This window comes from Lepidochelys kempii, chromosome 8, assembly GCF_965140285.1.
Source record: "Lepidochelys kempii isolate rLepKem1 chromosome 8, rLepKem1.hap1, whole genome shotgun sequence".
NCBI lineage: Eukaryota > Metazoa > Chordata > Testudines > Cheloniidae > Lepidochelys > Lepidochelys kempii.
The window spans coordinates 108,347,811-108,372,424 of record NC_136387.1 but is presented as its reverse complement, the minus strand read 5'-3'; the positions used below and the strand labels follow the sequence as shown (position 1 = coordinate 108,372,424).

The 24,614-nt window shown below is 48.7% G+C and overlaps 2 protein-coding genes across 8 annotated transcripts in view; both read left to right on the top strand.

Moving 5' to 3' along the window:
• CFAP57 (cilia and flagella associated protein 57) overlaps window positions 1-20,030 on the top strand; it is a 154,078-nt gene extending 134,048 nt beyond the window's left edge. For 5 of the 7 annotated variants that reach the window (XM_078854149.1, XM_073358043.1, XM_073358036.1 and 2 more), the window contains one exon: window positions 1,143-2,372. In XM_078854149.1, the coding sequence (XP_078710275.1) occupies window positions 1,143-1,354 (212 nt within the window). In that variant the 3' untranslated portion in view covers window positions 1,355-2,372. Of the gene's footprint in view, window positions 1-1,142; window positions 2,373-19,964 lie in introns of those variants that run through there. The other 2 variants (XM_078854151.1, XM_078854150.1) reach the window with 2 other exon arrangements.
• Window positions 20,031-20,353: 323 nt separating this feature from the next.
• Window positions 20,354-23,572, top strand: TMEM125 (transmembrane protein 125). Its single transcript, XM_073358051.1, has one exon. It carries the CDS (start codon window positions 20,356-20,358, stop codon window positions 21,016-21,018), a length of 663 nt encoding a protein of 220 aa, XP_073214152.1. The 5' UTR covers window positions 20,354-20,355; the 3' UTR covers window positions 21,019-23,572.
• The last annotated feature ends 1,042 nt before the right edge of the window (window positions 23,573-24,614 follow it).

The following is a 24,614-nucleotide window of genomic DNA, read 5'->3' as shown; positions in this document are numbered from 1 at the left end:
TGCCCTGTCAGCTTAGGACTTCAGTGCCCTGCCTGGTTTGAGCCAGACCCGCTAGCCTGCTGCAAACCAGACCCAGGTCTGAACCACATCCCCTAACAGCTGCAGGCGTAATAGAAAGCAACTTAGGAAGTGTTCCTGCCTTTAACATTCAGATGCCCAACTCCCAATGGGGTCCAAACCCTAAATAAATCCGTTTTACCCTATATAAAGCTTATACAGGGAAACTCATCAATTATTCGCCCTCTATAACACTGATGGAGACATATGTACAGCTGTTTGCCCCCCCAACTATTAATACATACTCTTGGTTAATTAATAAGTAAAAAGTGATTTTATTAAATACAGAACGTAGGCTTTAAAGTGGTTCCAAGTAGTAACAGACAGAACAAAGTGAATTACCAAGCAAAATGAAATAAAACACACAAATCTAAGCCTAATACAGTAATAAAACTGAATACAGATAAAATCTCACCCTCAGAGATGTTTCAATAAGTTTCTTTCACAGACTGGACACCTTTCTAGTCTGGGCACAATCCTTTCCCCTGGTACAGCCCTTGTTCCAGTTCAGGTGGTAGCTAGGGGATTCCTCATGATGACTGTCTCACCTTGTTCTGTTCCACCCACTTATATATCCTTTGCATAAGGCGGGAATCCTTTGTCCCTCTGGGTTCCCACCCCTCCTTCTCAGTGGAAAAGCACCAGGTTAAAGATGGATTCCAGTTCAGGTGACATGATCACAGGTCACTGTAAGACTTCATTACCCATTTGCCAGCACACACGTATACAGGAAGACTTACAAGTAAAACAGAGCCATCTGCAGTCAATTGTCCTGTTTGATGGGAGCCATCAAGATTCCAAACTACCATTAATGGCCCACACTTTGCATAATTACAATAGGCCCTCAGAGTTATATTTCATATTTCTAGTTTCAGATACAAGAGTGATACGTTTATACAAATAGGATGACCACACTCAGTAGATTATAAGTTTTATAATGATACCTTACAAGAGACGTTTTGCATGAAGCATATTCCACTTACATTATATTCACACTCGTTAGCATATTTTCATAAAATCATATAGAGTGCAACGTCACAGCTGGAACTCTCATTGTTATACACTCTGGCTACTGTTTTCTCTAGTTCCTTCCCGTGAACTGCTGCCCAGTCCCAGTGTGCTGAGGTTGAATGTAGAGGAGGAAACAGAAAGAATCATAGAAATGCAACGGCTGGAAATCAAACGCCTTCGAGACCAAATCCAAGGGCAGGAGCAAGCCATTGCTCTTCGGCCTCTGTCAGGTGGGAGGCTTCCCACGCTGGAGATTGAAAGCAGCCATGGGACACAGCCACAGTGATGCAATCTAAGGAAATTCTACAAGATTGCTTTCTACTGACAGGATTAGAAATCCTGGAACCAGATCAGACTATTTTTGCCTGTTCTGTCCTGTAACCTTCTCTGTTAACCAAATACTCCCCCACTAAACACACTCTGTGCCTTAATCTCCTCCCCTCTGAGAAAGAGACACCCCAAACATGGACACACACCTTCTCTGTGCTGCAATCACCCCTCTGAACAGGAGGCTCCCCGCACACACACATACGCTTTGCTGCACTCTCCCCTCTGAACAGAAGCTGAGCTGAGAGGAACGAAAATAATAAACATGCAAATGCAGATAGTGCCATCTGACTGGTGTGTGTGCAGATCTCTGGGGAAGCAAGGGTCACTGAAAAATTAGATGCCACAGTTCAGAGGGGTTAGATAAATACGGTAAACTTCTTTTGGTTTAGTGTGATATAGTGTTGGCAGGTTCTCCAGAGCCCTTTATTCTGAAATGCTGAATGACTAGTTAATGCGCAGTGACATCCACATAGGACATAAGAGAGATGGGAATAAGAACAGTGAAATCTGTTCTAAGCAACTTCCCAAATTACTGGCAAAAATGTATCGCCCTGTAAAGATGGTCTTTAGCTAGTGGTCAGACAAAATCAGCCAACAGTCTGTATGGTCTGGTACCTCCTATAAATGTATCAGCTCACTCACTGCAGAGCAGTCATCATCCACAAAATATGCCGTGAGTCAGGAAAGAGCCCCAGTATCAGCGTACAAAATCTGCATCTCAACCCAAGCCTCTTGTTTCACCTCTTCTGTTACATTGATCTCCTGCTTATCTCCATGCCTTCCTGCTAACATCTAAAGCTCCCTTTTGTCACAAATATACAGGGCAACCACTCTTGCTTTTTTCAAACTGTTCTTGAAGAGTCACTTCTCAATGTAACCCTTTTTTTTAAAGTTCCGTCACAAACCTAACAATGAATAAAAACCACAAGATTTCTACATTTTCAGATCTCCTCAGTGCATGATGTCTGACTTGCAGTGCCTACACTAGCTGAAGAGCAGTGTGGATTGGAAGGGTGGCAGGTATTTTTATGAGGTTTTGGGGCAAGGAGTTACAGGGGTTTGGGGGAGCTGCATCTGGGGGCCTAGTCAGTGTCCTGAGAGTTAGTGCATAACAATTCAAGACAGGAAATGGAAATGAGAAGAGGCAGGTGCCCCCTAAATACTTGTAATACTAATAATAATATCTTTAAGGATGAATATGATGCCCAAACTGATTTACTTATTAGGCTTGCTACTTTTTAGAGGAACCATAATCTGTACCAGACCAATACTTCTTTAGATAATTTACTGCGGGTGTGCCTATGGACTAGAATGCTATTCCTGCTAAGGTTGAATGGTTCAGTCAGTGCATAGGCAATAAATAGGGGCCTATCAAATTCACGATCCATTTTGGTCAATTTCACAGTCATAAGAACGTAAGAATGGCCATACTGGGTCAGACTAAAGGTCCATCCAGCCCAGTATCCTGTCTACTGGCCAATGCCAGGTGCCCCAGAGGGAGTGAACCTAACAGGTAATGATCAAGTGATTGCTCTCCTGCCATCCATCTCCACCCTCTGACAAACAGAGGCTAGGGACACCATTCCTTACCCATCCTGGCTAATAGCCATTAATGGACTTAACCTCCATGGATTTATCCAGTTCTCTTTTAAACCTGTTATAGTCCTAGCCTTCACAACCTCCTCAGGCAAGGAGTTCCACAAGTTGACTGTGCGCTGAGTGAAGAAGAACTTCCTTTTATTTGTTTAAAACCTGCTACCCATTAATTTCATTTGGTGGCTCCTAGTTCTTATATTATGGGAACAAGTAAATAACTTCCTTATTCATTTTTTCCACACCACTCATGATTTTATATACCTCTATCATATTCCCCCTTAGTCTCCTCTTTTCCAAGATGAAAAGTATTAGCCTCTTTAATCTCTCCTCTTATGAGACCCGTTCCAAACCCCTAATAATTTTAGTTACCCTTTTCTGAACCTTTTCTAATGCCAATATATCTTTTTCGAGATGAGGGGACCACATCTGTACACAGTATTCAAGATGTGGGCGTACCATGGATTTATATAAGGGCAATAAGATATTCTCCGTCTTACTCTCTGTCCCTTTTTTAATGATTCCTAACATCCCGTTTGCTTTTTTGACTGCCACTGCACACTGCGTGGACGTCTTTAGAGAACTATCCACGATGACTCCAAGATCTTTCTCCTGATCAGTTGTAGCTAAATTAGCCCCCATCATATTGTATGTATAATTGGGGTTATTTTTTCCAATGTGCATTACTTTACATTTATCCACATTAAATTTCATTTGCCATTTTGTTGCCCAGTCACTTAGTTTTGTGAGATCTTTTTGAAGTTCTTCACAGTCTGCTTTGGTCTTAACTATCTTGAGCAGTTTAGTATTGTCTGCAAACTTCGTCACCTCACTGTTTACCCCTTTCTCCAGATCATAGGATTTTAAAAATCACAAATGTCATGATTTTAGCTATTTAAATCTGGAATTTCACGGTGTTGTAATTGTAGGGGTCCTGACCCAAAAAGGTGTTGTGAGGGGCTCTCAAAGCTATGGGGATTGCAGTACTGTTACCCTTACTTCTGCACTGCTGCTGGCAGCGGCACTGCCTTCAGAGCTGGGCATCTGCAGAGCAGCAGCTGTTGAACAGGAGCCCAGCTCTGAAGACAAGTAAGGATGGGGTATGGGATTGTCACCCTTAATTGTGCACTGCTGCCTGCAGAGCTGGGCCTTCAGTCAGCAGCCGCCACTCTCCAGCCACCCAGCTCTGAAGGCAGCAACGCAGAGGTAAGGGTGACATGACATGGTAGGGTGTTGCCACCCTTACTTCTGCGCTGCTGCTGGCGGGGCACTGCCTTCACAGCTGGGTGCCCAGACAACATAGAATCATAGAATCATAGAATATCAGGGTTGGAAGGGACCCCAGAAGGTCATCTAGTCCAACCCCCTGCTCAAAGCAGGACCAATTCCCAGTTAAATCATCCCAGCCAGGGCTTTGTCAAGCCTGACCTTAAAAACCTCTAAGGAAGGAGATTCTACCACCTCCCTAGGTAACGCATTCCAGTGTTTCACCACCCTCTTAGTGAAAAAGTTTTTCCTAATATCCAATCTAAACCTCCCCCACTGCAACTTGAGACCATTACTCCTCGTTCTGTCATCTGCTACCATTGAGAACAGTCTAGAGCCATCCTCTTTGGAACCCCCTTTCAGGTAGTTGAAAGCAGCTATCAAATCCCCCCTCATTCTTCTCTTCTGCAGGCTAAACAATCCCAGCTCCCTCAGCCTCTCCTCATAACTCATGTGTTCCAGTCCCCTAATCATTTTTGTTGCCCTTCGCTGGACTCTCTCCAATTTATCCACATCCTTCTTGAAGTGTGGGGCCCAAAACTGGACACAGTACTCCAGATGAGGCCTCACCAATGTCGAATAGAGGGGAACGATCACGTCCCTCGATCTGCTCGCTATGCCCCTACTTATACATCCCAAAATGCCATTGGCCTTCTTGGCAACAAGGGCACACTGCTGACTCATATCCAGCTTCTCGTCCACTGTCACCCCTAGGTCCTTTTCCGCAGAACTGCTGCCTAGCCATTCGGTCCCTAGTCTGTAGCTGTGCATTGGGTTCTTCCGTCCTAAGTGCAGGACCCTGCACTTATCCTTATTGAACCTCATCAGATTCCTTTTGGCCCAATCTTCCAATTGGTCTAGGTCCTTCTGTATCCTATCCCTCCCCTCCAGCGTATCTACCACTCCTCCCAGTTTAGTATCATCCGCAACAACATCTACTGCTCTCTGGCCACACAGCTCTGTAGGCAGTGCAGAAGTAAGGGTGGCACTATTGTGACCCCCTAAAATAACCTTGCAACCCCGCTGCAACTCCCTTTTGGGTCAGGACCTCCAATTAGAGAAACACTGGTCTCCCCCGTGAAATCTGTGTAGTATAGGTAAAAACACACAAAAGACCAGCTGGGTGGCTGGAGAGTGGTGGCTGCTGACTGAAGGTGTTTTTGAAACTAGCTTCTTTCTGACGGTCTTCGGAACATACACGTTCTGGTTTGCTGGGGCCCACTATGCTGTAGTTCTGCCCTCCCTTTGGCTGGTATAAATGGAGTGATAGAAGAAAATGCCATTTGGGGGGCATCATTTAGCGAGATTGAATCAAAATCTTTACAAAGAAAAAGGATCTCATCCTGCTCAGAGTAAGAAGTATTTCCAGCTGAAGAGCTGTCTCACAGTGGTGATGAAGAAACTTAAGGGCATGTCTTATGAGTCAGCCTCTCTGGAAAGATACGATTTCCAAAGGTAATATAAAGCCTACCACATGATTCTGATGTAAACAGTGAACACTCAGGGAAATCAAGACATCGTATTTAGGGTGGGTGTTGGAGTCAGATATTGGGTGGGACTTTGCACCTGAAGTGTTTATAGTGGAGACTGTTTAGCACACCAGATACTTAGTAAATCCAAAATAGTTGTACTGACATCCTCAGACGAGTACTGGGAATGCAAAACAGCAAGCTAGTCTTTTGTGCATATGCTATTGAAGTGCCCTGAGGTATGTACTCTTTGTGATGAAGTTATATTAGTGCTCTACTTTGTTTTGCATGGAGATATACTTCTGAACACTGTTGAGTCTACCACCTTTGACAATACCAGCCCGTTAGGTGCTGTAATATCTCATGAAAAGCTCTGGTTCTTAAAAGCTGTGACTGTAGTCAAAGACTAATTCTTGCTGAATGGACACAGCCTTATAGAGTTGTGCACTTGGGTAACAGTTTTTGAGGAACTGCGATGTTTGAGAAGTACCATTTTCCTGTTCCTTTTAAAGGCTATTGAACTTGGCACCCTCTTTACCACACTGTACACAAGAGAAATTAGTAAGTCCCCTGCAAGTTGATAGTGGCCAGCCTTGATTTCTCAAAAAGGATCCACTGAGAAAAGGATAGCTAACAACCTGTGATTACAATGCATCAGACCTGGATGAGCGTCCTCTGCTGAGCACACATCAGGCCACTGTTTGGATCCCAGCACTGGATCTTGTGTGCTTCTAAGCCCACAGTGTCTGAGCAACATCCAGACACTTTGGCCTTTCAGACTCAGACTTTGGCCTCTCAGGCTCACTTCTGGGTACAGATGGTAGCTGACGTAGGCCCCTCAACCAGTTCTGGACCTCAAAATCTCCCCAGTGACTTAAGCATACCTTCCCCAGAGCTCCACTGTTGGGGTTACACCGTTTTGATAGTTAAACCCTTCAGGGGCATGTGACAGTGTGATCAAGTAACACGTGTAACCTCTTTGGGGTTTAGACAGCATGGCCCCTTTAAATCTCTCTCCGGAGGGGGGAAGTGCTGATTGTTCCAGGAAGAGGAAGAGCTGTTGGAGGTGGGGAGGAACAGAGAGAGCTTCAGACAAGAGGGCTGCAGCAAGCAGGTCTTCACAGAGTGAAGCAGCTGAGAACCTGCCTGAAGCCTGGGAGGGACAGATCGGAGACCCTCCAGGACAGGAGTCAGAAGAGGCACTGTACCAGGGAGAAGGACAAACTAGAGCTGGACCCAGTATCACTGACACCCAGAGCTGTATGGGGCTCTGAGTACTGGGGCTTGTGACTTTGCATTGGGAATAAGGAGGGAGGCTGTTAGCTAGTTAACTGGGGATGTTGTGGCTCTTTGTGCCTTTGCAGAGAGCAGCAGAAGAGGGCACCAGAGGGGTTTGTTGGGGAAAGTTCACTGCCACCAAAGACGACTAGGGGCACCCAAGACTCATCACTGGACTGGAACTCTTCCCAGGACTCCTGAACCCTGAGTACAGACACATTGCTTGGTGTCTGCCCTGTCAGACTGTGGTACCACTGGGGTTGAGGGGCCTTATGTTGAATGCTACCCTGTTTTACTGCTCCCCTTAGCTTTTGCCCGGTTGTTTTTTCTTTTCATTCCTCTGTAAGTAAATATTTCTCTTTCCTATATTGATTTCCAATTCCAATATATATTTTCTGAGATGGAGTGACCACATCTGCATGTGGTATTCAAGAAGTGGGCGTACCATTGATTGATATAGAGGCAATATTATATTTTCTGTCTTATTATCTATCCCTTTCTTAATTATTCCCAACGTTCTGTTTGCGTTTTTGACTGCCGCTGCACATTAAGTGGATGTTTTTAGAGAACTATCCACAATGACTCCAAGATCTCTTTCTTGAGTGGTAACAGATAAGTTAGACACCATCATAGAAGATTAGAGTTGGAAGAGACCTCAGGAGGTCATCAAGTCCAACCCCCTGCTCAAAGCAGGACCAACACCAACTAAATCATCCCAGCCAGGGTTTTGTCAAGCTGGACCTTAAAAACCTCTAAGGATGGAGATTCCATCACCTCCCTAGGTAACCCATTCCTGTGCTTCTCCACCCTCCAAGTGAAATAGTGTTTCCTAATATCCAACCTAGACCTCTCCCACTGCAACTTGAGACCATTGCTTCTTGTTTTATCACCTGCCACCACTGGAACAGCCTAGCTCCATCCTCTTTGGAACCCACCTTCAGGTAGTTGAAGGCTGCTATCAAATCCCCCCTCACTCTTCCTTCTGGAGACTAAATAAGCCCAGTTCTTTCAGCCTCTCCTCATAAGTCATGTGCCCCAGCCCCCTAATCATTTTCGTTGCCCTCCGCTGGACTCTCTCCAATTTGTCCACATCCTTTCTGTAGTGGGGGACCCAAAACTGGACACAATACTCCAGATGTGGCCTCACCAGTGCCGAATAGAGGGGAATAATCATTTCCTTCGATCTGCTGGCAATGCTCCTACTAATGCAGCCCAATATGCCATTTGCCTTCTTGGCAACAAGGGCACACTGTTGACACATATCCAGCTTCTCATCCACTGTAATCCCCAGGTCCTTTTCTGCAGAACTGCTGCTTAGCCAGTTGGTCCCCAGCCTGGAGCGGTGCATGGGATTCTTCCATCCTAAGTGCAAGACTCTGCACTTGTCCTTGTTGAACCTCATCAGATTTTTTTTGGCCCAATCCTCCAATTTGTCTAGCATCATCCACGTATCTATCTGTCCCCCCAGTTTAGTATCCTCTGCAAACTTGCTGAGGGTGCAATCCATCCCATCATCCAGATCATTAATGAAGCTGTTGAACAAAACTGGCCCCAGGACCAACCTCTGGGGCCCTTCGCTTGATACCAGGTGCCAACCAGACATCGAGCCGTTGATTGCTACCCGCTCAGCCTGACGATCTAGCCACTTTTCTATCCACCTTATAGTCCATTCATCCAATCCAGACTTTAATTTGCTGGGAAGAATACTGTGGGAGACTGTATCAAAAGCTTTGCTAAAGTCAAGCTCTATCGCATCCACCAGTTTCCCCTTATCCACAGAGCCAGTTATCTCGTCATAGAAGGCAATCAGGTTTGTCAGGCATGACTTGCCCTTGGTGAATCCATGTTGACTGTTCCTGATCACCTTCCTCTCCTACAAGTGCTTCAAAATGGATTTGTCAGAGTTTATGTTCCTTTCTATTTTCCTCATTAAGATTTAACTTCCACTTTTTAAAGGATGCCTTTTTGCCTATCACTGCCTCTTATACTTTGTTGTTCAGCCACAGTGGCACTGTTTTGGTTCTTTTACGATGTTTTTTAATTTCAGGTATAAATTTAAGTTGAGCCTGTATTATGGTGTCTTTAAAAAGTTTCCATGCAGTTTTCAGGGATTTTACTTTTGGTGCTGTAACATCTACCATATAAGGAGAGATTAATAAGACTGGGACTTTTCAGCTTTCAAAAAAGACTAAAGGGGGATATGATAGAGGTCTATAAAATCATGACTGGTGTGGAGAAGCAAATAGGGAATGTTATTTACTCCTCATAACACAAGAACTAGGGGTCACCAAATGAAATTAATAGGCAGCAGGTTTAAAACAAACAAAAGGAAGTATTTTTTCACACAACACACAGTCAACCTGTGGAACTCCTTGCCAGAGGATGTTGTAAGGCCAAGACTATAACAGGGTTCAAAAAAGAACTAGATAAATTTATGGAGGATAGGTCCATCAATGGCTATTAGCCAGTGTGGGCAGAAATGGTGTCCCTAGACTCTGTTTGTCAGAAGCTGGGAATGGGCAACAAGGGATGGATCAATTAATGATTACTTGTTCTGTTCATTCCCTCTAGGGCACCTGGCATTGGCCATTGTTGGAAGACAGGATATTGGGTTATATGGACCTTTAGTCTGATCCAGTATGGCCCTTCTTAGGTTCTTATATTCATTGCATTCTTCTGGTGTGTGTGTGTGTTCACTTGGGGGGGAGGGGTTTGGAACAGATGCCGCTTGGGTAGAAGGGTCTTTCCCTGCTGCATTCCTGTGCACCCCTTTTGCTGACCAGAGCTGCCTGCAGAGTACACTCCATCTTGGCCCTGAGGGCACTAAAGTTACACACACAAACTCTGCAAAGGGCTTTCTAAAACATAACCACACTTTACTCTTAGACAGCGTACAGATCTATTGAAAAACAACAAACTGCACACAAATACCTGCCTCAGGACATGTCTACGATACAAAGTTAAGTCAACTTTATGTAAGTTGACATTGAGCCTCCAATTTAAGCAAGTCAATCTTGCATGTCCCTACTATGCTTATTGTGTTGGTGTTGTGCATCTTCACTAGCAGGGCTTGCATCGATGCACAAAGCGCTGCACTGTGGGTAGCTATGTGGAATTGTAGGTTGGTCTTGCAATGCCTTATGGGACCAAAACATTTGCGCAGGTGGTTATGGGAACATGGTTTTAGCCTCCCATGCTGCACTTGCCGCTCTCCCTCCCTCCCTCCCTGAAATCAATGGCAAACAAACCAAGCCTTTTTCACGCCTTTTTTCCTAAGCCTGGGTTACCCGCACAGATGCCATAGCATGGTAAGCATGGACCCTCCTCAGCTGTACACTGTTATGAGCATTACAAACACCTCACGCCTTATCCTGCAGTATTTACTCAGCTGAAGCAAGAGCCATTGCACGGAACAATGTGATACCATGCAAGCTGGATGCCATAGAGAGGAGCAATTCGCAGTTGTTGGCAACAGTTGTGCATCACCTTAACATGGTGGAGTGCCGCTTTTGGGCCCGGGAAACAAGCAGTGACTGGTGACCCTATCATTATGCAACTATGGGATAAAGCAGTGGCTGCAGAACTTTCAAATGTGTAAGGCCACTTTCATGGAACTGTGTGAAGAGCTTTCCCCCGCCCTGAAGTGCAGCAATACTAAAATGAGAGCTGCTCTGACAGTTGAGAAGTGAGTAGCGATAGCCCTGTGGAAGCTTGCGATGCAAGAATGCTACCGGTCAATGGGGAATTAATTCAGAGCGGGTAAATCTACTGGGGGGATCTGTTGTGATCCAAGTTTGCAGGGCAATCAATAGACTTCTGCTAAGAAGGGTAGTGACTCTGGGCAACGTGTAGGACATAATGGATGGTTTTGCCACGATGCAGTTCCCTAACTGCAGTGGGGTTATAGACAGAATGCATATCTCTATCTTGGCACCAGACCACTTTGCCAAAGAGTACATAAACCGAAAGGGGTAATTCTCAATGGTGTTGCAAACGCTGGTGAATCACGGGCCCTTTCACTGACATCAACATGGGATGGTTGGGAAAAGTGCATGACGCATGCATCTTTAGGAACTCCAGTCTGTTCAGAAAGCTGCAAACAAGGACTTTCTTTCCAGACTGCAAAAAAAAACATTGGTGATGTTGAAATGCCAAAAGAAAAGGAGGACTTGTGGCACCTTAGAGACTAACCAATTTATTAGAGCATAAGCTTTCGTGAGCTACAGCTGTAGCTCACGAAAGCTTATGCTCTAATAAATTGGTTAGTCTCTAAGGTGCCACAAGTCCTCCTTTTCTTTTTGCGAATACAGACTAACACGGCTGTTACGTTGAAATGCCAGTTTCCCATGGGATACCCCTTGTTCCCATGGCTCATTAAGCTGTATACGGGCAGCCTGGACAGCAGTAAGGCGTGGATCAACCATAGGCTAAGCAAGTGCAGAATGGTGGTGGAATGTGCCTTTGGGCACTTAAAAGACTGCTTGCATTAAGAAAAGGAGTACTTGTGGCACCTTAGAGACTAACCAATTTATTTGAGCATGAGCTTTCGTGAGCTACAGCTCACTTCATCGGATTACGCATCCGATGAAGTGAGCTGTAGCTCACGAAAGCTCATGCTCAAATAAATTGGTTAGTCTCTAAGGTGCCACAAGTACTCCTTTTCTTTTTGCGAATACAGACTAACACGGCTGTTACTCTGAAACTGCTTGCATTGTTTGCTTACTAGGTTAGACCTCAGTGAAAGCAATATTCCCATTGTTATTGCTGCTTGCTCTTTGCTCTATAATCTCTGTGAAACAAAAGGAGAAAACTTTCCGGTGGGGTGGGGAGGTTGAGGCAGATCACCTGGCAGCCAATATTGAGCAGCCAGACACCAGGGCAATAAGAAGAGCACACTGAGAGGCTCTGCATGTGTGTGAGGCTTTGAAAACCAGTTTCAGCAATGACCCACAGTAATGTGACACTTACCTGTGTTGTTCCTTACCGAGCTGTCCCTTTATTGCATTTTCTCCCCTGTAAACGCCACCATCACTAACCACAGTGTGCTGAATGGATAAAGAGCCTTTTCTCGTTACGTTTTATTATGCTCACAAACACATAGAAACAACAAAGAAGAATAAGATAACCTGGAGCAAAAGGGCTGATAACAGCTGCAGCAGTGCTGTGTGAGTATAAAGGAGTGTATGCTTTATACTCCCTCCTGCCTGGCAGCAGCCCCATCTCTTCCTGTGCCCTCTCTTGAACAAACTCTTCTGGTTCCCTGACCTCTGCAAACAACAGAGCAGCCCCCTTTCCCAACTGAACAGGCAGAGATGTCTCCTGTTCCCTACCTGCCTGTTGTTCAACATGGGATCTGCTGGGCTGCACGCCAGGCGGCCCCAACCACCTGCTGTTCTGTCCCAAGAGGGGGCTGAGCAGGCAGGCTGCCCAAAGAAGAAGCCATCTGCAGCAAGGGAGAAAAGGACATGCTGGGAATGGCTCAGTGTCTCTGGGCCTGGCTTTGCTTCCTGCCTATCACAGCACTCCCAGATTGACTCCAGAGCACTCTGTAAAGGGCCAGTCCTGAAGGGGTCAAATGTCTTCTGCTCAGCCAGCATCTCTGGTAATCCTGCTTGGCTCTGCCAGCTCAGCCAGAAGTCTTGTTCCACCTCTTCACCACTCCCCACCGCTTCTGTCACCTGAGCCAGGGAGGAAATGTGAAATGAGACATCCTGCTCTGAGTGGGGAGGGCGACACCCACACACCACAGTTACAGCCTTGGAATCTCTTCCAGGACAACAGGTTGTATCAGACCCCTCCCTGCTGGGGAATGTACCTGTCCAGTCCAAGTGAAAGGGTTGTGCTTGCTGCAGCCTATCAGAAGCTGGTAGCTGGCTGAACAGGCCAAGGAAGGAGAGCTGGAAGTTACACCTGTTGCCTGGCAGGTCGTTGCTGTTGGAAGATTTTACCCTTCGGCCATATCCCAGGACCTGCCATGTCAGCCTGATTCCAATGGAAGGAGAGTGTGGCACAACCTCAGCTGCCAGCTAGGAACTCAGGCAAAGGCGGAGAGGTGGCTGAATTGTGCCTCAAGTTGGTGATTACTTGTCAGCTGTGGGTGAGTAAAATCTGTAGCTGCACGCGAGCTGTTTGTGTCAAGCTCTGTCTCTCACATAGCTCATAATCATCCCCACTTGCGGGTGTGTGGGGCTATGGGCTGCTTCATGAAAGCTAGCCAAACTGATGCTGTGGTCTGCCCCTCTCACACGCATAGACTGTTCTAGGCATAGGCAAGCTAGGCAGCTGCCTCCTGCAGTACAGGGCCCTGGTGTGGTAGATTAATTGCAAGCTGGGTGTGTTCTAGTCTGTACTCACCTGCTGCGGTGCAGTCTAACTTGCCGTGTTTACCCTGCACATATTAACCGTTCCTTAATGCACTTTGCCGTAGGCCGCTTTGAACCAGGACTAGATCAAAGTACTTTAATGAACGGTTAATGCACATCAGCAGGGTGTGCGCAGCGGCCTCGACAGGGACCATGTGCCCAGCTTAGCACAGGCAGCCCCAAGGTGGGGAACCCACAGCCTGGCCCAGCCCACAGTAGCCTCCCTCTAGAAAAGCTGAACAATGAGGGACCCAGCAGGGCCCCTCCCCCCCAGGTGAGTGGCAACCAGGTAAGTGGCACCCCCTTGCCGCCCCCCCATCCCCTGACCTAACCCACCTTCCCTTCTCAGCTCCCCTGTGTTCTTCCCACACCCCATCTGTTCCTGCCTCCCATTCCCACATGTCCTAACACCCCTGCCCTAGTCTGCCTGCCCCCCTCCCATCTCTGCCTGTGTCCTAGCCCAGCTACTACTTGGGGGCCTGAGGCCTGAACCCCCACCCCATCTCTCTCTTGGGTCCTGAGGCCTGAACCCCCACCCCATCTCTCATTTGGGTCCTGGTCTCTTCCCAGGTCCTTGCCCCTAGTCCCACCCCGTGCAGACTCCAGTCCCACTGTATGATTTCCCACACACACACACTTCATTCTTTCAATCTTAGATTCATGGCATCCAGGCCGACAGGGACTATTGTGATCAGTCTGACATCCTGTATAGCACAGGTCAGTGAACGTCCCCAAAATAATTCCTAGAGCAGATTTTTTAGAAAAACATCCATGTGATGCATGGCTTTCCCACCCCCTTCCCTCGCAGCTTTATGTTAGGGACCAACCCCTGACCTTGACACCCAGAGGGGCTCACTTGGGATTGGGGAGGGAAGATAGAGCCCCACAGCACAGGTCAAATGGTGCACCTGGGGATAGACCCCAATGTCGGGGCTGGGCATGGCTGCTGTCTCCTCGGGGTGGGGGACCCCACTGGGAGGGGTGTCATCCTTCCAGGGACATCTGATTATGGAGGAGCATGCTGATATATTTGCTGCATTGTCACGCCAAAAGGGGGACTGACCGATGTGGGAGGGAGTGCTGAATGAGATCACTCCTGTCCCATGGAGCGTCCCATTTGACCTGTGGGTGCTGTTTTAAAGAAGCTGCTTAGATCCCATATAGCCTTTCCAGGTCCGGGAGGGGTCACTGACCCACTCAGGTCAGGGCTGTAGCCATGTTTAGTATAACAGTTCGAGCCAGTCTATGGCCAATTTTCAGAGTAGCAGCCGTGTTAGTCTGTATTCGCAAAAAGAAAAGGAGGACTTGTGGCACCTTAGAGACTAACCCATTTATTTGAGCATGAGCCTCCGATGAAGTGAGCTGTAGCTCATGAAAGCTCATGCTCAAATAAATGGGTTAGTCTCTAAGGTGCCACAAGTCCTCCTTTTCTATGGCCAATCAAATTCAAATTTTTCTTTTACCTGAGGGGCTTCACTCCTCCCCAGACTCACTACAGGGCTGTACCAAATATGTTACAAACCAGCACCTATGGTCAGGGACACCAGAACAGAGGGGGGGAGGGCAAGGGCCAATGGCCCTCCCACTTTTTGCCATTGGATGGGCCTGGCCCATCCACTTTTCATCATGGGCCTCAGCCCTCCCCCTCCTCTTCCCTCTGAGGCTCCGCCTCCTGGCCAGGCCAGCAGCTGGAGCCTGGCCGGGGAGCCCCTGCAGCTGTGGGGAGCTGCAGACCCTCCACCTGCCCTGGGTGAGGGACCCAGGAGTCAGGGACATGGGCTGGGGGGGCTGCTTTCGCCGTCCCCCCATCCCTCAGCAGGTGGAGGGTCTGGGGCTCCCCGGCCAGGCCCAGGTCAGGGCCTCAGGGGGAAAAGGAGGGGCAGGGCTAGGACCACAGCAGGCCCCTGGGTCCCCCACTTTTGGGAAGGCTCTTCTGCCCCTGCCTGTGGTAAGGAATTTATGCAGGGTGTACCCCTGCTTGCCCACACTAACAGGTCCTTAGTGTGCTTTGATCTAGGCCCGTTTCATGTAGACGATTTATGGTCAATTCATCTATCTTAAATGATGGCTATGGGATTGCAGCGGGGCGGGGCTCTGCGTACTGAAGTCTGCCTAGGACCGCCGATTGTCCGGAGTAGCCTCTATCCTGCCTCACCCTTTTCTGCCTGACACTTCAGCTTCAGGTGGTTCTTGTTGCTTAATGGGCCTCATTCAGCAAGATCTGCACTGGAATAGGTGCTCTGGCATCATGATGGTGGGGTCTGTTCAAGCGCTCAGCAGAGCAATCATGAACCTTTTTGATTAAGTGAAACAAACCTAATCTACTTGGCTATAGAAGGCTGCCACATACTGAGCCCCATCACCATGAGCCCTCCACTCTAAGCCCCACCTCGGGCATGATCAATCCACAAAGTGTGTGTATGTGTGACCAGGGGTCATGACTGCCATCCCCATATGTGCTGTACCCAGCCCTGACCAAGAAGGAAAAATTTTATATGGGGCGGGGAGGGAGGAGGGGCCATATTTAAGGACTGACACCATGATGACTGGAAGCTTAAAAATAACTGGTGCAACTTCCTGCAGCTTAGAAAATGGTAGGATGTTGCAAAATAAGAATTTTATGCAACAAATTCCTCTGGGATTCTGAGCTAGAATAACTATGCATCCCTACACACTCCTATATTCCTTATCAGGCACATAAAACTGTACAAAAGAGTCCAAAAGCCAACAGCAGCACTGGAAACAATCCCATAACCTAGTAGTCTCTCTCCTCTGGTACATTGGGTTGGGGAGGGGCGGAAAGCACCTCTGAATGTCTCCTGGGCTGACCTGACACCATACAACAGGAGAGTGTGTGGAAGTATTTTAACAACTGAGCCATCTGTGGCAGCTGAGCTGAAATCTCTTTCACTCTATGGGGTCTGGGCCCCTGGTTCTTCCTGTCCCATGTATAACAGCCGGAAACACTGAAGTCAAAAGTCTTCACTCAAACACAAGTTACTGGGCTCAATACAAGGGAGGGGCGTGACATTTAATGGTCTGTGAGAGGAGGACAGAATAGATGGTCTAATGGTTCCTTCTGGCCTTAAAATCTATGACTTTCTGAAGAGTGTCTGTGTCCCTATTTATTCCATGCTAAGTTTGGAGGAAGCGGGGAATTGCTGCAAAGAGAAAGAGCTTTTCAGCATTTCCAGTCTATTGTGGAAAGAAGCTGTCCTCCTGTATGGAGGTGTGGAGATTCACATCCCCATCCCCACCCCCCGCCCCCCCCCGTGCTCAAGCAGACTATTCTGATGTGATGAGTGAGACAACAAAGGAGAAAAATAAAATGTAAAGAGTTCAACTCCTGCAACTCCTGCAGTCCAAAGGCCTCAAGGAAGCTGTGTGAAAGGCGTAATGGTGAGACAGCATAGTTCTGTGCCTAGAGCACAATGTGAGGGGAAAAGGGTGCTGTGCTTTTGATGCGGACATGCAGTTATGGTGCTGGTGTAGTTGGGCTCTATGAGACTGGATGTTAGAATAATATTGAAACTGCAAGGGGGCTCTCAGACAGAAGCCCAGAGCTCACCCCTAACCCTGCACAGCTCAGCCCCCATCTAAACTAACCAGCTCAGAAATGTCCCCTGGAGTCAAACAGGCCCTTGCAGGGCTGAGTGCATTTACCTTGCAGGGTGCATGCATCCCAGCAACATACAGCGTATAGGGGCAGGCAGCACATGTCTTTTCTGTTGCTGTGTTTGCGAATAGCAGAGCTGGTCCCAGGCAGGCACAGCTGCTTCGCTGGCCACTAACTGGAGGATTGTAATTGTTTTGAATACAGCCAGACTGTGAGTCTGATCAAGAATACTACATGCCTCCAGACCAAGCAAAAATTCTCAGACTAGGAATTTCTGTGTTCTGGATCCAGTCACTCACAGGAGAGTCCAAACTCCACAGCTGCAGCAGAGGATTATCACAGAGCAAAGGTCATGCAGCGCAACTAGCTACATGCCTGTAAGCAGAACAGCGCTCAGAATCCGCCCTGCCATGTGACCAGCTGGTATAGAGCCTTGAACAATGGCTGTTGTGCTTATCGCTTTAACAGTGATCTCATGCTCCATCACAGCCAGGGCCGGAACGTGGAAGCGTTTGCCCTGACACTGTCAGGCAGTGTCTGGCTCCAGCACCCCCCACTCCCTGCCCACCTGGCCTAGCTGAAGAGATGCTTCACGTGGCCACTGTTTAAGATGCCAAGGAAATCACTTCTTGCATCCAGAATGGTGCAGCCCCCTCACCCATCTCCTGGCACGAGTCTGGGATGGTAAGGGGTGAATAGAGTGTACATAGAGCCCAAGCTTTGGAGGGAGAATGGGGCACATTGGTAGGGGAGGGTGGGGGCTACACAGAGCCCCTGGCATGCAGGTGGGGTAGGGAGGAGGATTGTAGAGAGGCCCAGACATGGAAGGGGATGGCAGGGTGGCGCACTGGGAGCTTGTGGGGGAGAATGGAGAGCTGCCAGGAGCCTCTAGTGTGTGCAGTGAGCTCAGCCTGCAGACCCAACCATGTGCTCAGCCCTCTGTTCTATAAGGGTCCTCAAAACTGGGACTGGAGCCTTGAATTGTATTTGAGACTGAAAATAGGAGCCAGTGGAGCACACACAGCACCAAGTCATATGGTCTTAGTGCTATTTGTATAACAGGCAGAGTGCTATGTGAGATGATTCCTTGCTGCTCTATAGCTGATGCTTGACTAGTTTCTATGTGGCCGTCCCCTTCAGTCCCAGCCAGACACAGCTAACTGGACAACGCCCAGTGCAAGGACCCAGGGGTAGGGGGGTACAAGGACCTTTCACAGTTGGTGAAAAGGCTGGGTGGAAGGAGAATTTGTAATTGGGAATGAAGGCTGGGTTTATGGGTAAGTTTCCCAGCTAGATCCCTGGCATTGTAGCTTCGGGTCCTGTCGCTGATATAAATTCCCTGTGTTTGACTGGGAAATGTCACAAGGTTCTCAGGTTTCAGTTCCCTACCTGTAAAATGGAGCTAATAATGCCCAGCCTTACAGGGGTTGCGAGGGTGTCTCCATTACTGTCTCTGAGATGTTTAGATACCATGAGCCAGAGTCTCTGTGTCAATTAAGTAGGAAAGAGGGGGCTAGCTGGGAGTCCAGTTACGGCTCCCTAAAGTGCTGGATGGTCCCCTGGGACTGCGCTAACCTGTGTAAGTGGAACTTGAACATGGATCCCAAGTTGTTAACCACAACTGAGCATAGTCATAGCTAATGTTCCCTCTAATTTTTGACAGGCCGTGTGTGCAAAAAATTTCTTCTGTGCAAACTGTTGTGCTTCTGTGCAAATTTTTGTGCACGCGGTGTTTCACCGTGTGCATGGGGTTTAGGATGCGCACAACTTAGCGGGAACAGTGGCCATAGCATAACACATACCTGGCATCCTCTTCTCCACAGCTCTGGCATGCCCCTCCGTTTCCCAGCACACCTCGTATGGTGGGTAGCGTAGGCGCACCCCCATGCTGGTTTTTACACCCACTGAGGCCTCTAACAGGCTGGGAATCTGCTGCTGGAGTAATGAAGGTGGTTTCTGCTTACAGTGCAGACTCTGCTCAACAGATGTCCCTAGCCACTGGGAAAGGCTGTGAGGTGTCAGGGAAGGGCAAGGCAGGGAGGAGCTGAGGGCTTATTTGCATAGTCAAGTCCATAAGATTACGTAGCTTCCCCTCTGCACCCCACATGCTTTAAGTGTGTGTTCAAGTAGGCGGGGGCGCACCAAGACTCTAGAAAATGCATGCAGAATTGCTGAGTCTTCCCGTCGTGCGCACATTGCAAACCTGTCTGTCAGGCAGAGGGAGCTCTCTCCAGGGAAACTGCAGGGATGTGGGGAGTGGAAACATGAGAAATAACCATGAATTGTATGTGGTGCAGTGTCTGGGGAAACGTGAGCGCCTTTACTGTCATCCTGGGCAGTAATCCAGGCTGGGCTAATGGCCTGAGACAATGATCCAAGGGAAGTGTGTTGGTGGCTCAGCCCAAGGATTGGGGTGACGGAAAGGCACAGCCAATTCAGCAGTTACTATTCATTGTTTCATTTTTCCTCCATTGGTTGGGACTAGACTGTAAGAGTTAAGCCCAGGACCCAACCCTTTGCTGACAGTCTGGGCTGGAGAGCCAGTTGGTGACAAGAGGCAGCTGCTGATGAGAGAGCATGTGAGGCTGGGGCAGTGAATGGGGCTTTATCACAGCATGGGACCTGCCTCTGTCCGTGCTGCCGGTGCCCAGCTGCAGTTGCAGTCCTGCCGAGGAACGCACAGGGACACTTGAGCAGTCTCTGGGCTCAGCAGCGCTGCAGCCACTGAGTCTGGAGAGACAGAAGACCCAAAGCGGCAGTATCACCTGAGACAAGCTTCACTGAACAGGGATGCCCAGATGCATCAGTGAGTGGAGCCTCAGCACGGGGGGAGGTCCCCTGGCCTGTGCCACAGAGCGTGGGTTTCAGTGAGGAAGGTCTCTGACCCCCAGCCCTGGGAACTGGGGACGGGGGTGAGGTGGGGGGTATTTGGGAGCAGGGGCTTTGGTCAATTACACTTTGTTCTTTTCTGGCCTTTTTCAGATGAAGTAACTAGGACAAGGAGGGGGCTGGAGGACTCAGTACCAGCCACTCCCCATGACACTCTGGAGGTGCATCAGCTCACTACAGTGGACACCGCAGATCAGGCTCTATTGTCCTGCCCTTCAGCCAGAGTCTTTCCTGGCACTTCCCCTGGCGTGCAGCCCGTAACTCACTAGGGGATGCAGTGATGGGCATCCCTGCTGTATTGGAGCTCTGACATTCAGTGGCCACAGGGCATCAGAGGGCAAGAACACAAGCTGTCTGCCTCACAAGGAAATGCCACAGCCTTCACAGCTGCTGTGACTTTGACCTCCCCGGCCACGGACCTGGCGCCATCTGTGTGATCATCGCAGCACATCCTGCCCAGCCTAGAGGCCCCTCAGGACCCACCATGCCTGAGCTGGAGCAACTCAGTGTGCCCCGGCCCCCTGCGGATGCTGGCCGTATTCAGAGGAACATCCTTGAGGAGCATGTCGAGCTGTGGTGGTTCAAGGACCCTAAGAAATCCATCTTGTGCTATGGGGTGGCCGTGGTGCTAATTCTGGCCTGCGGGACAGGGGGCATTGTCCTCCTCTATAGCACCAGTAGCCGGTCCGGGGAGTGGCGGCTGGCTGTGGGCACCACGCTCTGCCTCCTGGCCTTGCTAGTGCTGCTGAAGCAGCTGCTGAGCTCTGCTATCCAGGACATGAATTGCATCCGGAGCCGGAACCAAATTGAGCTGCTGAAGAGTGGTGGCTTTTCGGACTGTGTGATGATGCTGCTTAGCGCTCTGGTTCTGCTGGTCTGTGGCGTGGTCCTCACTGTCCTCTCCACTACGACCATGCAGCTCAGCCCCTCACGGCCTCTGGCCAGCATGTTCTCCAGTGGAGTCATCCTCATGACTGCTGGGGCTGCCATTCTACTCTGCCTCCTGCTTTATGTGCTCAGCACCTCCTGCTGCCCAGTTGCTCCCAGGAGACTGGGCACAGGTGACATTAGCATCTTCACCATCTCCAGCCGACTCGCTGTGAACCGCCGGCTCGCCACCACCTCCAGCATGGCCAACCTGATCTAAGGCCTGGGCAGAGCCAACATGCCCTTCAGTATGGCAAATGTGCACTAACCCTGGGGCAGGGCAAGCCCATGCCCGCCACCCTTTCAGCAGGGTCAAGCTAATCTTAACCTGGGGAAGAGCTGAAATTTGAGTGTTGCCTTGACCCGACTGCAGTTATCATTGAAAGCAGACTGGCATTTGCACTTTACTCAGGCCAATCGGCCTGAACCCTGGCAAAGACAAGGCAGTTCCTGAGTTGATTTAACTGGAACTTTACAAGTAGGACACTGGTCCTATTTTATTTTTTACCTCAGCAAAGTCTTCTGTGGCATTTGCTGTCCATCCCTCTGACACACCAGGATCCCTGCTCTGAAAGACGAAGAGGAAGTGTGCATGTCCTGGGCCTGGCCCTGTTGAGAAGCCCTTGCTGCTCTGGGGAGATCCTGAAGTGTTTGCTGCTAAAATAATCTGTTTCTCATGTAAGAGTCTTGCACTCTACTGGCTGGCAGGGCTCTGACTGCTGGTGGTGGAGGAGTCTCCTACAGCTCTGGGGTAGAGCTGCTCCTTGGGGATCCAAGTCCTAGCACGGATTGTTTCCAAACAAGTTGTGCCACTGTGAGTTTGTGCACGTGTCCCTGAGACACCAAGCCTGCTGGGTGACCTGTCCCAAGCTTCCCTCCAGCAGCTGAGCATGGAGCCATGTCCCCACCGCTAGAAGGGTGAGCAGCCTGCTGCAAGCGTTGATATCTAACAAAGAGGGGGACGTGGGCCCAAGCACCCTGTTGCCTGCTGGGTGTGCGTGCAGCGCTGTGTGCATGTGCATATCCCAATGCGTGACTGTGGAGTAGGGTGACCAGATAGCAAGTGTGAAAAATCGGGACGGGCTGGGGGGTAATAGGTGCCTATATAAGAAAAAGCCTCAAAAATCGGGACTGTCCCTATAAAATCGGGACATCTGGTCACCCTACTGTGGGGAGCTGGCACTGGGGAGGGATTGTGCATGTAGATAGCAGTGCAGATGGGGTGGATACATTGATGTGAGTGGCACAGATGAGTCCAAGTGCTGAATATGTGCAAAAATGCATCTGTATGTGTGATGTCTTTTTGTGTTTGAGGGGATGTGTGACCTGTCTGCAAATTATAGCTGTGTAGTAAGCACATGCCCTGACATGTACGGCTTGATTACAGTGAGGTATATTTGCAGCCCTTAAGCAGGATCCCCTTTCCCCCAGCAGCTAAACAAGACAGATTTAGCTGTCTCAATTGCTCCCCCAAACTTGTCCCCTCTGCCCTGATCACTGATGCTCTTTGAAATCTCTTCAGTTTGCAGGCACTCTTTGTGGGGGTTGTGGTTCCTGGAACTGAGTGTGGCATTTCAGGAGTAATTGTACCAGAGCCATATACACATGTATAGAGGAGCACTATTCCCGCTTTACTTTGGAACGATACTTCTGGGTACAACCCCAAACCATGCTGGCTCATAATGCCGCGAGCTCCTAATGAAAACTCCTGTATCACTTGGCCTCTCCCAGCTCTCTCCCTGCCACTGAACCACTCTGTGATGTTTTGCCAGTTTAATTACTTGCACGTATCCAGGCAAACTCTCATTTTGTTAGTCTCTGTCTGAGTCTAAGCGCTGCAAGTCCCTCTCAGTCATTTCTCCAGCCTGCCTGGGGCTTGCAGTTCTTTCCAGGTTAGGATCATCTGCACCTTTTATTAAGATATTGTTTCTTCCCTCTTCTTCGTCACTAATTAAGACAAGTCCTAAAACTCACCTTTTGCATGCTCCCACCAGATGCTGCCTTCCCTTCATCCACCAATGTACGTCTGTCAAAAAAAGCAAGCCATTTTGTTAGCTTAGCACTCAGAGACCTCAGGTGAGCTTGGGGCCCTGTTGTGCCAAATGCTGTACATACTGTAGTGAGACAGTCTGGGCCCAAAGAGCTTAGTCTGCATAGACACGACAAAGGGCAGGAAGGGAAACAGAGGCCCAGTGCAGCAATGACTTGCTCAAGGTCACACAGAGCTCATGACACAGCTGGGAATAGAATCTTGGCCATTTGTCTGGCAAGATCTATTATTTATAAAAACATCCACACTGCAGCTGAGCCATAGCCACATGTCTCTCTACGCTCTGCTTATTATGGTTTGTGTATGAATGCATGTGTGTGCATATGTCTTCCTGCTTGTGCATGGTTCTACCCATCGGTATACCCATGCAGTTGCACCTGTGTGCATACGGGTCTGTGTCTCTACTTGCATTCACACCTGCATGAACACTCAAGTCTGCCCCTGCTTGCGGCACCCAATCTCTCCATACACGTGTCTGTGACGATCCCACTGGAAGTCAGGGGGCCATATAACAGTTGTACATTTCGCATGTGCACTAAGAACTGAACAGGCCACTCACAAAAGATAGTGAGACGCTGTTTCCCTGGACACATCTGACTTGGGGGCAGGCATCCCTGAGTCAGCAACAGACCCCCTCCTAGGGCATCAGTGTTACTGTTTCATTCACTTCGGGTTTTTCCGCCCCTGTGTTGTGTGAATAGAAAGATAATAAAGTGGTACTGAAACTGCATGTTGCAGTCTGGGACTATGTGCTGGATTCCTGCATGAGAGGGCTCAGCCCAGGGGCTGCACGCTTCTGCACCAGAGTCAGCCTGAATGAGAAGCATGAGCTGGGATGATTTATGGCCGAGTCTAGCAGGCTTCAGTTTAATCTGGCAGCAGTTTCAAGTCAGTCTCCTGGAGGGGTAAGCATGATACAGGAAAGTCTGAATAGGGCGTGGCAGCCCTGCTGACAGACCTGTCTCCCCTCTCCCTCAAACACATGGACTTGTTCCCCCCACATGCTCCCTCCCCATTTCATCTGTGTACATGCCCTCCTTCATGTAATGCAGGCCTGTGTATATCAGGTTTCATCTTCCATTAACCTGGGCGCACTCTGCGTCCGCTTCACCCATGACACCTTGCCCTGGTCCCCAAGGGAGCTCACAAGAATGATGCAAAGCAGCCTGTGTTCCTATATGTGATTTTAACCTCAGGGTTTCTGTATAAATAGGGTTTTCACCAAAAAGGGAAGTGGTGATTGGACGGCTAACATAGTGAATGCCAGTGAAAATGAGGTAGGATCAGAGGCTGAAATAGGAAAAGAACAGGTTAAAAATTACTTAGACAAGTTAGATGTCTTCACATCACCAGGAGCTGATGGAATACATCCTAGAATACTCAATGAGCTGACTGAGGAGATATCTGAGCCGTTAGCAATTAGCTTTGAAAAGTGCTGGAAGACGGGATTCCAGAAGACTGGAAAAGGGCAAATATAGTGACAATCTATAAAAAGGGAAATAAGGACAACCCGGGGCATTACAGACCAGTCAGCTTAACTTCTGTACCCAGAAAGATAATGGAGCAAATAATTAAGCAATCAATTTGCAAACATCTATAAGATAATAAGGTGATAAATAACAGTCAGCATGGATTTTTCAAGAACAAATCATGCCAAACTAACCTGATAGCTTTCTTTGACAGGGTAACAAGCCTTGTGTGGGGGGTGGGGGGGAGGGAAGCGCTAGACATGGTATATCTTGACTTTAGTAAAGCCTGTGATACTG